This window comes from Zootermopsis nevadensis, unplaced genomic scaffold, assembly GCF_977971745.1.
Source record: "Zootermopsis nevadensis isolate Lab colony 2312 unplaced genomic scaffold, Znev_1.0 Znev_ptg000005l, whole genome shotgun sequence".
Lineage (NCBI taxonomy): Eukaryota > Metazoa > Arthropoda > Insecta > Blattodea > Termopsidae > Zootermopsis > Zootermopsis nevadensis.
The window spans coordinates 1,943,480-1,960,017 of NW_028259137.1; the positions used below are offsets into that span (position 1 = coordinate 1,943,480).

A 16,538-nucleotide genomic window follows, 5' to 3' on the forward strand; every position below is an offset into this window, starting at 1 on the left:
TGAATGGAGTAATTGTTGGGATGCCACGGAGAAACCGGGGGAGAAGCCCCCGGAGGAAAACCCCGTGTTGCCTAGACCACGGCCTTGCCCAACACAAGTTATAAATTAGTTGATACAGTCATTAAATAGATAAAACTCCTAAATTTAAAAATAATATTATCACGTGAATGTTAATTTTGACCATGAGGTCAAGATGAAGGAAAACTAGAACACATTTCATTCTTCTGTTTAGATGATCTCAGAATTCTGGAGTCGTATCTTGGAATGAAATTGCTTCGTAAGATTTTATTGTATTCCTGTCACAAGTCAGACCCGTACGTCACAAACAAGGACGATGTTAGATATCGCATGCAAAGTATTGCATTACCAACTGCAGTCTCTTGTCGCCTGACATCATCTTGAGGATTGTGACAAAAACCAATCTTTATGAAGTACAGTTTGTAAAATAAGCGTGTGAAACATTTTGCACGTTTTTAGAAATTGGAGTTTTCGCGGCTATGGCTGTATCCTGGGTTGTAGCTCCGTGTACGTTCGGTAGAAGTTTACCAATGATTCAGAGGTCCTCGCTGCCTCTATTATCAGGTCGACCATCGACTTCTGAAACATCGATTAAAATTCTAAAAGGCTACATCGGGCTACAGCCCACAAGACAGCCATGTTCGTTTTATTTCTTTTTTTATATAACACGTGTATTCTCGCATAGTGTTGAAGGTTCAGAGATGGAACATTGATTCTTCTTCCCCACAGGCTATCTGAATAAAAAATCCGCCAAACACATTCATCAATCACTGTGTAATTTTAACGACGGTAACATACGCGGTTTTCACATGGCGGTGAAAATTCGGATTGTGATCTTCTGAGTTATTACGCTGTGTAGCCTTTAAAATTGCTGTCATCGCTTCGGAAGAGCTTACTGACTCCTTCTTCAGAGCAGGCATTAAGTTTCTCCAAAATACTGGTAACAGAAAGTAGACTACAAAGTATAAAAACCGATAAGACTAAAAATCCACCGAATTTAAAATGGTTTTTAACACATTCGTTAAATGTTTACTTTCAAAATATCTAAATGTTAAAATAGACAATACTGTAAGCTGGAGTTTACTGTTGTTTTGTGACTCGCCCTAAAGGAAGAAATAGACTGAGGATTTGAGGTTTTCACGACGTTGAGTCTGAAGATGTTTGAGTTTAGTCTGTGAACATATCTAGACATAACAGAGGATGTACGTCTGAAGTATATTTAATGTTTCCGTGAGTGTGTACCAACATTCCGTAGGAACATTGCCCGCTACCTCCATCTTCAGTCGAGGGGATAAAATAAGAAACAAATAGGATTAAGAATTAAGATATAAAATCATTCCCCGTTGAATTTGGACGGGATATATTAGCCAATTGCTACAGTAACGAAGATTTATGAGTCCTTCTGAAATAGAGTCAGTAGTCAAGAAATTCCGTGATTTATAGATCTCTAAGGGTCATTACCGTCTTCAGGAGATTCCGCTTATCGCTAACCTGAGGATTTTAACTGCAGAGCAAGAAGGTAATCGGAGACAATCTGTACAATGACAAATCAAGGACACATTTTTTTCTTTGGGAGGGGGGTTTCTGTGATCTGTGCTCTCGAAACAAAGAACTTCGATTCTGATGCAGTTCTTTTATCGTTTTTTAGTGTCCGAGATCAATAAACCAGACGTTTTAGGGGTTATGGTCTTTGTTTCAGTAATATTCCCGCCGAAACAAAGAATTTTATTCTTGGAGTTGTTAACGTATTGCTCTGTTTTTTAGATGCAGAAACGACATTTATCATGACATTCCTGAAATCTCTTCTTGGTTTCAAGGCATAAAAATTTAAAGTCTAGGGCAAATTGGTTTATCCCTTCTAAAGCCGTATGTTATGTTAGTATCTCGTCATCAGCAGACAGGCGGGCAAAATTATCTTAGGGTGGCTAATAAATTCTTTGAAAGGGTTACAAAGTTCAAATATCTGGGAACAACAATAACAAATCAAAATGATACTTGTGAGGAAGTTAGGAGGAGACTAAATTCCGGAAATGCTTGCTACTTCTCAGTTCAAAATATTTTGTCTTCCCGTCTGATTTCTAAGAACCTGAAAATTAAAGTATACAAAACAATAATCTTGCCTGTTGTTTTGTATGGGTGCGAAACATGGTCTCTCACTCAGAGGGAGGAACACAGATTGCAGGTGTTTGAGAATCGGGTGTTGAGGAGGATATTTGGGCCTAAGAGGGAAGACGATGGGGCGTGGAGAAAACTGCACAATGACGAGCTTAAAAATCTGTACTGCTCCCCCAGTATTGTGAGGGTGATTAAGTCGAGAAGAGTGAGATGGGCGGGACATGTAGCGCGCATGGATGGGACAAGAGGTGTGCACCGGGTACTGGTTGGGAAACCTGAAGGGAAGAGACCGCTTGGGAGACCTAGACGTAGATGGGAGGATAATGTCAGGCAGGATCTATGGGAGATAGGAGTTGAAGGAGACTGGATTTTGTTGGCCCAGGACAGGGTCCGGTGGAGGGCTTTGGTTAGTTCGGTGATGAACGTTCGGGTTCCGTAAGCCATCTAGTTGGTTGGGTCCACTATTTGGGAAGCCTGAGGGGAAGAGACCGCTGGGGAGACCTAGACGTAGATGGGAGGATAATCTCAGGCGGGATCTATGGGAGATAGGAGTTGAAGGAGACTGGATTTTGTTGGCCCAGGACAGGGTCCGGTGGAGGGCTTTGGTTAATTCGGTGATGAACCTTCGGGTTCGGTAAGCCATCTAGTTAGTTAGTTACTTTTAAAGCCGTATGTTAACATACACTCACTACTCACAATTGCACACTTCAAAAGACTAAGAAACTTGCGAAAGGAGGCTGCGAAGACCCACAACTGGGTTGTAGAGCCAAGGAAGGAGAATAAAAGTTGGACTTAGTTTGTTACAGTCTTGTAAAACTATTTTTGTAAAGCAAAAAGAACATTTGACATTAAGCTTTTTGTTGCAAATTCATTCATTCAGACTACGTCGATGTTGATCTTCTGGGTTGTAACGCCGTGTAAACTCGACGGTACATGAAAGTGTTTCCGAGTAAATTACTCCGTGATATAATAATTCGTTGTAGGCTTTGATGTTGGCATTTTAAGGCACACATCTATTATCGCCATCGACACGCAGACCTAGCGTCGCCACGTTTTGGACTAAAGCAACTTTAATAGCTGTGAAATTGCTAAGACCTACACAAAAAAATTAATGAGAGTGGGCGAAGTTAATTACGGAACTTGCATTTAAATCTCTCGGGGTGTCTGTGCCATAGCTCAGGCCACAGCTCAGACAATTGAAGGATGAGAGTTGTCTCCAAGTTTTTCTTTTCAATATCACCCCATCGCTGCTACATATTCACTCATATATAATCTGGAAGACAGACAGTGGACCAATAAGCGGCCGTAGATATACAAACACATTGGCTCACCGTATCGTAACAATAATACAAATCTAATATGTCACATATTCAAACTGCAAAGAGTAAAAACGTTACAGTGGAACCACGGTTCCGGAGAATTTGACGTAAATACGTCTCTGTATTTAAATTATATTAAGGAAGGATCCTGTTCATATGGACCTGTCGTCAGACACAACACTAAATAAATAAATGATGGCCACGGTGGTCTAGCGGTTAGAACGCTGGCCTTGTAATCCTGGGGTTCGATACCCGGCGGTGCCCGAATTTATAACTTGTGTTGGGCAAGGCCGTGGTCTAGGCAACACGGAGTTTTCCTCCGTGGCATCCCAACAATTACTCCATTCACACACAGAAGAAGGCAATGGCAAACCACTTCTGGATCATCTGCCAAGAACGTATATGAACAGGTCCCAGTCCGAGAAAAGGATGCAAGGATCCTGTTCATATGGACCTGTCGTCAGACAGAACACTAAATAAATAAATGATGGCCACGGTGGTCTAGCGGTTAGAACGCTGGCCTTGTAATCCTGGGGTTCGATACCCGGCGGTGCCCGAATTTATAACTTGTGTTGGGCAAGGCCGTGGTCTAGGCAACACGGAGTTTTCCTCCGTGGCATCCCAAAAATTACTCCATTCACACACAGAAGAAGGCAATGGCAAACCACTTCTGGATCATCTGCCAAGAACGTATATGAACAGGTCCCAGTCCGAGAAAAGGATGCAAGGATCCTGTTCATATGGACCTGTCGTCAGACAGAACACTAAATAAATAAATGATGGCCACGGTGGTCTAGCGGTTAGAACGCTGGCCTTGTAATCCTGGGGTTCGATTCCCGGTGGTGCCCGAATTTATAACTTGTGTTGGGCAAGGCCGTGGTCTAGGCAACACGGAGTTTTCCTCCGTGGCATCCCAACAATTACTCCATTCACACACAGAAGAAGGCAATGGCAAACCACTTCTGGATCATCTGCCAAGAACGTATATGAACAGGTCCCAGTCGGAGAAAAGGATGGAAGGATCCTGTTCATATGGACCTGTCGTCAGACAGAACACTAAATAAATAAATGATGGCCACGGTGGTCTAGCGGTTAGAACGCTGGCCTTGTAATCCTGGGGTTCGATTCCCGGTGGTGCCCGAATTTATAACTTGTGTTGGGCAAGGCCGTGGTCTAGGCAACACGGAGTTTTCCTCCGTGGCATCCCAACAATTACTCCATTCACACACAGAAGAAGGCAATGGCAAACCACTTCTGGATCATCTGCCAAGAACGTATATGAACAGGTCCCAGTCCGAGAAAAGGATGGAAGGATCCTGTTCATATGGACCTGTCGTCAGACAGAACACTAAATAAAATAATAACGTCTCTGTAATGTAAAGTACTTTTACTGTATTTTGTTAACATTTGTTTCCATATCAAAAATTGTTTCAAATAAAACTTCTAGATTAATGATATTTCTGTTTTATTTACCGCATTTTAGTGTCATGGGGGATTTCTTAAATTCACAGCTTTAATTTTAGTTTAAAGAAAAATGAAAGTCTTGTAAAATGAAATAATTCCAACAAAATTAAATCTGACCTGGAATTTTACGTTAAATCTTGAGTATCAATTCAACAGTTTTGATCGAATAATTTCGGAGGTCATAATGCTAAAAATATGGCGAGAAGGTTTAACCGCGATCGCATCGTGAAAATAAAGAATAATGAGGAACGAATCTCCAAATTTCAACCCCATTTAGTGAACCCACCGGTTTTAAGTTTCTCGGGATTATAAGCACGGTACTTCGTAATGGTTTTGTTTCTAATGGGTCAGAAGGCCAAAATCAATACTGAAGGCGTCTGCAGCCACTTACATTTTAACAAGAAAATTGCATTTACAGTGGTGACCTGTCACGGGCAAGCCCAACATGTCTTCTTCCAAACTACGTTCCATTTTTTCTTATTAAGTGGCCGAGATGTTTCTTTCAGTCTCTTGTAAAATTAACATACGATGAAATCATTCACTTACACAGTTTAACACGATCGAATTCTTGTGTGGAATTAATTATAATCGTGTATTAGTTTGTGATTATAATTCTCATTACTTGATATAATTGTGTCATATTGTGAATTAAAATTTAATTATTCGTGTTTTTTTCCGTCTAATCACAATTGTATATAAATAAAATTATACATAAGATATTAAAATATCATTTACATATTTGGTACAACTTTTTACTACATGTTTCGGTTACATTGAACCATCTTCAGGTGTAAAGTTAAAAGTTAAAAATTATAATCTTATAAACTAAAACTTAATTACTGTTGTTGTGTAACTTCTGATGATGTTTACTTCCAAATTCATTGGAGTGAGGGTATATTTTGAAGTAATAGTGGTTTAACATTGGCCTGTAACGTAAATAATTTAAATATTTTTAATTATTACTATCACTTCAAAATATACCCTCACTCCAATGAATTTTGAAGTAAACATCATCAGAAGTTACACAACAACAGTAATTAAGTTTTAGTTTATTAGATTATAATTTTAACTTTTAACTTTACACCTGAAGATGGTTCAATGTAACCGAAACATGTAGTAAAAAGTTGTACCAAATATGTAAATGATATTTTAATATCTTATGTATAATTTTATTTATATACAATTGTGATTAGACGGAAAAAACACGAATAATTATAATTCTCATTCTTTGATTGTGTTCAAATTTGATATTTTTTGTTTGTAAATTCGTCAGGCATTGAGGAGAAAAGGAAATCAGTGTCATACAAGTATTCAGATAAGTCTTGCATTTACACTTTTGACTTGAAATGTTATGGAATATTTTGGAATATAAATATGACGGCAGCAAATGTGGGCACTAATTTGGAAATAATTTTCAAAATCCGTATTTTGAGTCTTTCATTTGTCTTCATGCTCTCTTGTTGCAGATAAGTATATTTATAAACAGAGATAACCAAAAGCCTCTTAATAGGTACACTGCATTAAATTATTTAGGATTTTTTCATATATGCACTAATTTGAGATATGTTTGAAATTAAAGTTTTCCTATCGATTACCACAACACTTCACAAATATACCGCGTTACGAATTTGGGTACGAGAAATATTTAGCACGATAGTTACAAAAATCAAATTCCCTCGACAAGCTTTGGCGATGGTCCCTAATAAGAAATTTAAATGCAATTTAATAATTCAAGAGATTAAATATGCAACCGGATAGAAGGAATTGTACGTGGTTCGTGTAGCTCGTGTTAAAAAGGTAGAACTGAATATTTCAAAATATGGACGGTAGAATTCATGGTTTGTTTTCGTAGATGGCTGTTTCTGAGTTGTAGTGCCTTGCAGCCATATTCGGACTCAGAGCCGTGAAAATCTCAAATTCTACTCGGTTTGTTTTATTGTATTCCTGAGACAGCAAAGAATATTTCGTAAAGAAATCCTTATGACCGAATATCGAGTGTTCTAAGCGCAGATTAGTACACGATAAAATGTTAATGAAGAATTCAAACGCGCTTATTTAGGCTGTCATAATTTCAAATTCATAAACAAAGGCTAAAATAACTGATGTTTTATATACAGATTAGGGAGTCTGGATCAATCAGTATCCCGAAAATGTCCAGTTCGATTCTTGACTAGGGCAGCGTTATTCTGACTGGTATTTTTCGTAACTTTACTTACTTCAAGCTGCTGTAACACCGCTCTGCACACAGCATCGTTAAATAACAGACGAGATAAGCAACAAAGTTCATAAGATGATAGAGTTGCGTCATATTGTGAAAATATATATTTAATTAATTAATCTCGTCCGTCTAATCACAATTTAATTTAAAATTAAGATAATTAAAATAATTAAAATACCATGTGATGCTCCTTATCGAAACATTCGATTTACATTTGGAACATCACTTTCTCACTACATGTTCAAATATATTAAAATGGAATCTGGAAGTGAACATCACCAATAACTGATAAACAACTACAAAAAGTTGCATATAAGAAATTATAATTAAGTTTTAAGTTTATATAATTGTAATTTTTACACACCTGAAGATGGTTCATCTAAGAACCGAAACATGTAGTGAGAAAGTGATGTTCCAAATGTAAATCGAATGTTTCGATAAGGAGCATCACATGGTATTTTAATTATTTTAATTATCTTAATTTTAAATTAAATTGTGATTAGACGGACGAGATTAATTAATTAAACAAAGTTCATGTTTAATGCATCGTTTTCAAATTCAAAATAACGAATTTCAAAGCGTCGTTTGCACTTTATAACTCATTGAATAAAGGAAAACTGATAGGCAGTCAAAATAAATTCTCCTCCTTTTGAAACACTTGTAGAAATATTAACTGTCTGTCCTGAAAACATGCTCTGCTATCTCTCAAATACTTTCTGTGTTACTGACTTATTCTGCGTATCTATAAATATACGAACATTTGTTTATAACATTCAATGAACAAATCCTCGGTTTATAAGCGTGACTTGACAAACAATTACTGTTACGAGTCACAACAAACTCAAAAATGTTTTCCTCATGGGTAGCCCGTGATTTGACTGGCTAAATATGCACCCACCCCAAGACGTTTGTGTAGATGAAATATCAACACCATTAATCGAACTGATTGATACTTATTTCTTAATCACAGTTTACTTAATCAACTATTATATTAATTCGATCATAGTTAAAAAACGAGCGTAGTTTACGTCTTTCAAATCAGCAGATGGAATTAAGTGTTTTTAATAGTTCACAGTCAAATTAATCGGTATCTTAATATCCGGTGTACTTATTAATAAATACATGTAAATAAATCTATCATATATATGTGTGTGTGTAACAAAATTAAAATATTATTTATAGAGTAATGGACGCCTGTATGCATATTCCAATCCTATTCCAGGTTCCAGCCTTTGTCTACACATTTTACATGATTAAAATCCATCCCTGCTCTGTGTTTAATAATACGCATTTAAGAATGTTTAATTCTCCAAAACATCCCATAAGTCTGAAGTCATATGTAGAATGTAATTTATTTATTGTTTAATTTTAACCGTCTAATCACAATAAAGTATTTTATTAAATATTAAAATATTATTATTACAATTAACATTTAATATTTTAAATATATTAAAATATATTAAAATGATGCTCTTTCTATCGAAATGTTCGATTTACAATTAGAGCATCATCTTTTTCACGACATGTTTCGGTTTTCAATGAACCATCTTCAGGTGTATAATCGATATAAATTTAAATGTAATATTCTAAATGCAATCCTTCGTCAGATGTCCATTAAATATCGGAAAGTTATCCTCTTCTAGATCAATTGTATTTTGTTATCACATTCAATGTTGTTTCGTAAATGTATGTAGCGTATAATGTGATCTTGCATGGGTGAAATGTTTGTAGTGGTTTTTTATAATCGGTGAAATATGAAGAGTGGAGGAGGTCCGTCTGGAAGTAATGTTGTGTTGTAACTGAATAATATTTTAATATTTAATAAAATATTTTATTGTGATTAGACGGTTAAAATTAAACAATTATAATCATCACAATATGACGCAACATTATCATCTCGTAATTTATTTAATAGTTGTGTCACATAGCGTAACGAATTATGATTATTCTGATGTTGCAGGGCCGTTAACTAATGTATGACACGTTTTTGCCAACTTTTTTGCTTGTTAAAAAAACAGAGATTTTGTAACAGGCATCTAAGATTTGAAACTGATCCCGCCTCAAAATGAGTTTTCAGAACTTTCGCGTAATCCATACAAGTTAGATTTCGGTGCTTTTACACGGTACCTCCTTATAGAAATATTATATTTGTTTCACATTTAAAAGAGATAAAGTTTCAGTTTGAGAGTGAATTATATTCTTCTTTCAGGAAATACGTCAGCGGGGACTGGAACATCTGGCTTCCTTGAGTGAGTTCAATATCAACATATAAATATTTAAAACGTAGTTTCCGTAATGTTTTAAGAACAAGATGTAACAGACAGGCAAAGAGATGGCTTACGACACGACATGTACTAATAAAATACAGTGATGACAATTTTGAAACTCAGAGAAGTTTTAATCTTCGTGGCTAAAAATTCAGGGAAAAATATATAAATATAAAATGTATGTTGGGATATAAAGTTTTGTGTCCCACACATAACACTGCAATGGAGCACATTTAAAACCCATTATTCCATCAATTAGCTTTGTTTATCACATGTCACAAAGTTTATAAAGGATTTGAAAACAAGGAAACAAAATTAAAATCAAAATAGAATTTAAATTGAATTACAAGTAAATTGGTCAGGATATATAAGGACAATGTTACAATTCTAGTGCGTTTGCTCTGTTATGATCTCCAGATGTTCAATTTTTTAATGATATATCCTGACGCTGTCTTATAAATAACATAAAATAAACAGGACGATTTATATTCAAGATTTATTTCTATTTAAATCTACATGTAAAATATCAGTTATCGTCATCTGATTTTAATCAAAATCTGAAGATGTTGAAAAAGAATAGCAGAAATTCAAAATGTCAAATTCTCAATTTGGATTTATTACATGCGGACGGACGGACGGACACATGGCGAAACAGGGGCCACATTAATATAACACGTTAAATAAAATATATTGTAATTCCCTTATTTTTACAAATCATTTTCGTTTATTCAACATAGTGAAACAGGATTCAAGTTAAGAACTGTAAGTCTTAATGATATCGAAATGTTTGTAATATATATACTAGTACACCTGAATCACTTTCGAGGAGATCGATTAAGTTTGGCTTCTTCATCGTGTAAGATTGGTCGATAAAATCAAAATTTAAATCAGTCAGCAAACGTTTAATGCTCTAATAAGTTACAAATTTCACTTGAATCCGACAAATCCTTTCGAAGACGGAAAGGCAAACCGGGTAAATATGATATCTGCACTTTGTGTTGAACGCACGTTTTGCAAAGAACGCTTAAAAATTGTTTCTAAATTGAAATATATCTAGTACAGTTCTATTTATTTTTATAATCCGTAAACATTTACATACGTTGATGTAAATGTTACAATGCCAGTTATATTAAATTGAAAACTGTACGTAATATAAAAATCGTTACTCGTTAAATTGCATTACTTTCGTGTAAATATGGTGTGGGGTTTGTAAATATTTAACATTTTTCTACCTATTTATTCTTTCCACCTCGTATTCAGTTATTTTTAAATTAAAATTTCTGTATTTGTTTACGTAAACATTACGTACATCTTAAAGAGATTGACACAAAACAGCGGTTTCTTCACGCTGGTAACACAATAATAATGAAATAATCGTCTATAACCGTTCTTTCTACTACTCGATAGCTGCATTATTTTTAGAAAATAACGCATTATGGTAAAATTGCGTTATAGGAACCGTTGGTTTAATTAAAATTAAAGGGTTAGGGGAATAGCCTTTGGATTGTGTCATACCATAGTGTGCATTATTTTCTGTTAAATCCCACACGGGAACTCATTTCATTCTCTATTAATATTCAACACACCAAGGTTAAGTGTTAACCCACGCCGAAAAGTTAACAGTTCTTGTTAGGGATTTAGTAACAAAATCAGAACAAATTTTGCCTTTTTCATACCTGATTTTGTGATCTATTTATCTGGATTTCTTTACTTCGATCGAATTATTTCTAACATGCACCCGCGTTATGGAAACAGTTTTCTCTTATAAGCCAATTTGCGTTATGAAAAAATACTTTATAAAAGAAAGTACTGTACTGTGTTTTCGTACGCCAGCATACACTACTACAAAGTGAAGCATTTGGTAATTACAGTTATATTTAATGGCTAAACCAGAAACGTCGAGGACTTTATAATCTCATCCCGGAGTGGCTACACGCATCTCGACTGTCACTTCAGAGCGGTCTGGTAACATTCTGGACATGAATTCGGCCGTCAAATAACCGGTTAAAATTACCGCCGAGGTACCAGTTGAAACTTATTCTACCAATTGAAGTTTCTTGTATCTTGTCATGCAGATGTATGAACAGTACATTGATATAAGCCATAACTCTGCATAGTCGGAGTCAAACATCTTCCAGCTTATTGGAATCTGTGTAATGAAGTCGAAACAGTGAAGTCAAAATTATGTTTTCATCCGACACTGTACGAGGTGCGATCGGAAAGTTTCAAGACTGCGCCTATAAAAACCCGTACACCTATCTCAGGTATTAAATTCATCCATCACCGTCGAAGTAGTTTCCCTGGGAGTGAACACAACGATCCCAGCGCCGCTGCCAAGCCTGGAAGCATCCCTGGAAATCTTTCTTTGTCACCCTGTCAAGCACCATCTGCGATTCTGCCTGAATCTCTTCTATCGTCTCAAATCTCCTTCCCTTTAGCTGAATTTTCATCTTTGGGAAGAGGAAGAAGTCACACGGAGCTAAATCCGGCGATCCGGCAAGATCTTTGAGCTCCTGACAAACGAGAAGTCGATTCTGCTTCTGGTCCTCAGACAGGATGCGTCGCATGTGGAGTTCTTCCTTTAGAATCAGCTGACAGGTCCCATAGCCTATCCCAACAATGTCGCACAAGTCGTTGATAGTACGACGTCGATCTTCGTAACATTTTCGGGCGTTGTGCTCGAAGATGGTCGTCCAGAACGCTCGTCATCATCGACAGAGGTTCAGCCATTTTTAAAACGTGAATGCCACACAAAAGCACGACCCATTGCGGACTACCCAAATGCTTGCTTTAGCATTTCATAGGTTTCCGTAGCCGTTTTGGCGAGTCTTTGGCAAAATTTGATGCACACGCCATTCCGAAATCGCAGGAGGGTCGGTGTAATGCACTACCAAAACGCCCGTAACTAAGAAACAAATGCTAATTCGATGATGCCGGCTGGCACACTGAGTCACTATGAATGTAGGCCGCAACCCCTAGCGGCTGAAGCTCGTACTACATCCGGTTCGCCCGCTATTGACACAGTCTTGAAACTTTCCGATCGCACCTCGTATATGAACCCAGAACTTTCAATAAGAAAACCAACAGTACATTTTAACAAGGAAATAAATGAGCACTCTCATAATAAAGAAATTGAAGTGGATGGACGTTTTTTACCTGATGATTAACAAACATGCTTCATGAGTAATAATATTCCGATTCTTGTAACCCCCATAAATTTATTTCAATGTCTCGTTCACCCACGTTACCCATGATCCGTTTTTAATTATTTTGTTGATTTCATATTTTACTATACGCCTACAGCAACACATAATCCCTAGGCCCCCACCTATAAAATGTCGTAAACCTACGCTTTGTAATATTTTACCTGTAAGACTTGAATTGAATACCTTCTTAATCCTCAAAGCTGAGGGAGCTATTGGGTGCAGAATTCGATATCGCATCTCCACAGATTAGCGTTCGGCTCTTAGGGGAGGGTTGCCTCCTGTATCCTGTAGTTTACTTGTTCCCTAATACCACCTCCGGAAACCCAATCTTAGGCCATATGCTTACGGGATAGATAGGACAGAACACCAGAAACTCAATAAAGTATATTGAGCACTAAATTCTGTGTACTTCCATTTTACGTTATTGATGTCCCATTAGTTTTATGGGCTGTATATTTTGGTGCAAATTGTAATAGGGCATTTACGTAACGACCCATTTGCTGAATATATTAAATAGTGCAGAGATTTAATTCCCGAACATGGAAATATACTTTATATATTAATTTAAAAGTGATTTGTTTATTTATAAAACTACAGTTTTAATATAAACTTAAGTTAAGTGAGATTTTGGGTAATCATAGCATTTATGAAGGTGACTGTTATATGGGAGGATCGATTAACTTACGGTTCAGGCGAGCACCTCTGAAACGTCGTCCAATATCTACCAGAATGCAAGGTGGTAAATCAAGAAAGACTATCATTTTTAGACCTAAATTACATAATTTATATAATTTTTGAAGCTTCTGATTCTATGACGAATTAATCTCAGTAATAATGAAGTACCGCCACGGTGGTCTAGCGGTCAGAACACTAGCCTTGTAAGCCTGGGGTCCCGGGTTCAATTCCCGGTGGTGCTCAAATTTATAACTTGTGTTGGACAAGGCCGTGGTCTAGGCATCACGGAGTTTTCCTCCGGGGGCTTCCCCGGTTTCTCCGTGGCATCCCAACACACACAGAAGAAGGCAATGGCAAACCACTTCTGGATCATCTGCCAAGAACGTATATGAACAGGTCCCAGTCCGAGAAAAGGATGGAAGGATCCTGTTCATATGGACCTGTCGTCAGACAGAACACTACAAATAAAAAAAAAAATAATGAAGTACAGTTTAATAATAAACAAAAAAGTTAGATTCTGTAGGATATAAGACGGAAGTAGGATTTTGGTATTCTATCCCTCAACGTTCTTCTTGAGAAGCGAAAAGTTCTTCAGGTAGACAAGAAATTTTACGCTTTTTAAGGGGCCCAGAGGATCAAACCGTGTTTTCGACTACACCCACTTTTGAGTCAGATAAACGCAATCAACACGCTTACACTGTTTCTTTAAATCCGTCTTAAAATTATCCACCCATCTATGTCTCTGTCTCCCAAGTGGTCTCTTTCCATCAGGTTTTCACAGTCTTACAGTACGGGGTTTGAAACCTCTAACTAAAGTACGAAAGCCTTGCCCTTTTATTTTCGTGTAAAATTAATTTAAATTTGTATAATAATTATTGGCTGTTTACTGATTATTTTAATTCATATACGTCAAAATTATTTAAAATCCTAAATTTTACAGTTTTCATTTGATGCTCCATAACACACCAGTACAGAATGTTCCTACCAATGAGACGAAAATGTGACAGAATGTGTTTTAAACGCCTAATACACATTAAGATCGCGGATTAATTAACGAGCGGAGTAATATTTATAAAATGTGAAGAGTAATTACATACTGCCATTCCCAGTGTCTGGTAATTACGTGACAAATATTATAAATGTGTTGCCATGCTATAGAGTTATCAACCATTCATTTCCTTTCGAATATCCAAGGTTTGAGGCCCAAATTCATGTAGTAGAGACCATCTTGAAAAATTATCATTACGCTCAGCTATTAATGAAATGAAATTTATGGAACCCAAATTTTATTATCTTTTTCAAAAAAGCTCCCTATTCTGAGCCATATAAATCCAATTCACATTTCCCTTATATACATTTTAATATTATCCCCCTATCTGCGCCTAGGAAATCCAAGTGGTTAATTACCTATCAGGCTTTCCAGCCAAAGTTTCGTGCACATATCTGATCTGACACCATGCGTGCTACATGTCCTAACCATCCCTGACATGTGTGTTCGTAATCATGACAGTTGTTGAAAGTTTTATGTTAACTGACAGTACTGAGGTTCGTTGAATATTTTAGCAGCGGAACACACGTGAGATATGAATGTAAATAAATGGTTTATATCTGATACTTACCGACCACAGTCATGAAGGCAGACTTGATTTCCGTGTGAAACAGTGGTGCATCGGCCGAAACCTCACACTTATAAAATCCAGTGAGTTGTTTCTGAATGTTCAGGAGGGTCACATTCCGGGCGTCAGACCGGGAGATCTGTAGAACAAAGAGAGACAACGTTGTATTGACTCTGGAAATACATATTTTGCATTTGTTTACGAGTAACATAACACGAAACTAATAGAGAAAATGTAATGTCAGGATGTAGGATTTGAGGTCTTCACGGCAATGAGTCTGATGATTGCTGTCTTCTGGGTTGTTGGTGCCGTGTAGTCTGGTAGAAGCCCTGATGATGGAGGCAGCAAGGACCACTGAAAAGTTGGTAAACTTATTCCAGACTACACGACGCAACAATCCAGAAGATAGCGTTCTTAATATCAGGATGTGAAACGATACATGAAGTGGATCTTAGTAATTTGTATAAGTCAGCGTTCTATTTGGTTAATGAAATGTAGAAGGTCGTCCGATGGGTGGGGTGTTTAGAACGAATGGCGGAAATAAAAATACGTTCAAAATTGTAGTCATAAAATGTTAAGGGAAGATATCACTTTTGGAACTCAGGCGTGGATGGGAGGATAATATTAAAATAGGTCGTAAGATGAGGGTGTTCCTGTGTGAAGGGATATAATGGTATCCTCTCGATTGAAGTTTGATGTAGTAGCTGTTTCTTCTGAACACGGCCATGGACTTTCAGAATCCATAGGAAGAGGACATTTTATGGTCAGCTGAACGACTATTAGCTTAAGATGATAATGTTGCGTCATATTGTGTTGAATATATACTTGTTCAATTTTATCAGTCTAATCACAATAAAATATTATTATTAAATATTAAAATATTATAATTAACATTTAAATATTTAAAATATATTAAAATGATGCTCTCTATCGAAATGTTCGATTTACATTAGAGCATTAGCTTCTCAAGAAAGAGTGTACTCCATAGCGTGTTTACATGCTATTCAAACCTATCAGTATTTTTGGGGTATCAGGATATGTGTGTATTTCAAAACTCTACAGAATTTTAACTGAGTAAATATTTCTCAATGACGATTCGATCACACAGCCTAAGACAAAGGTATTAAACGTGGAGTTACAGGTTCGAATCCCAGCTTTAGGCATTGATATTCCTAAGCATTTTTCGGTATTGTTTTAATATTTATTTTTATTTGTGTATTTACCAACGATGCTAGTTAAACTGCATTTATGCAATACTGGAATAAAATAGAGCTTTTGGTTTCGGTATGTCTGTGTGCGTGTTTATCACACTTAATAACCTTCGATCTAATGAAGAAAATTAAGTCGTACTTTAATTAACGTCATTGATGACTATCGTACTTCTGTTACTGATTTCCCCTGAAATCAGTACCAATATGGCGGTCGTACAATCATCCAACGTGGATATGACATGAGCACCTCTCTCATTATATGATTATTAATAATATACTAGGTCTGCCGTCACAGTGGCCGCGGGTTCGAATCCCACTCAAGGCATAGATGTTTGTCAGCTTCTCTCTGTGTTGTGCTGTCCTGTGTACAGGACGGGCAGATCACTCGTCTAGGGAGTCCTACCGAATGTCTGATAGATCAAAGCCAAC

The 16,538-nt window shown here is 36.7% G+C and overlaps 1 protein-coding gene and 1 long non-coding RNA gene across 7 annotated transcripts in view; one reads left to right on the forward strand and one right to left on the reverse strand.

Moving 5' to 3' along the window:
* LOC147874790 (uncharacterized) overlaps positions 1-16,538 on the forward strand; it is a 246,716-nt gene that overhangs the window by 144,609 nt on the left and 85,569 nt on the right. For 4 of the 5 annotated variants that reach the window (XR_015533747.1, XR_015533750.1, XR_015533752.1 and 1 more), the window contains exon 2: positions 9,344-9,383. This is a non-coding gene — a long non-coding RNA (uncharacterized LOC147874790). Of the gene's footprint in view, positions 1-9,343; positions 9,697-16,538 lie in introns of those variants that run through there. The other variant, XR_015533749.1, reaches the window with a different exon arrangement.
* LOC110838846 (cell adhesion molecule 2-like) overlaps positions 1-16,538 on the reverse strand; it is a 316,884-nt gene that overhangs the window by 94,486 nt on the left and 205,860 nt on the right. For both annotated transcript variants that reach the window (XM_087343363.1, XM_087343362.1), the window contains exon 3: positions 14,902-15,037. In XM_087343363.1, the coding sequence (XP_087199489.1) occupies positions 14,902-15,037 (136 nt within the window). The remainder of the gene's footprint in view (positions 1-14,901; positions 15,038-16,538) is intronic.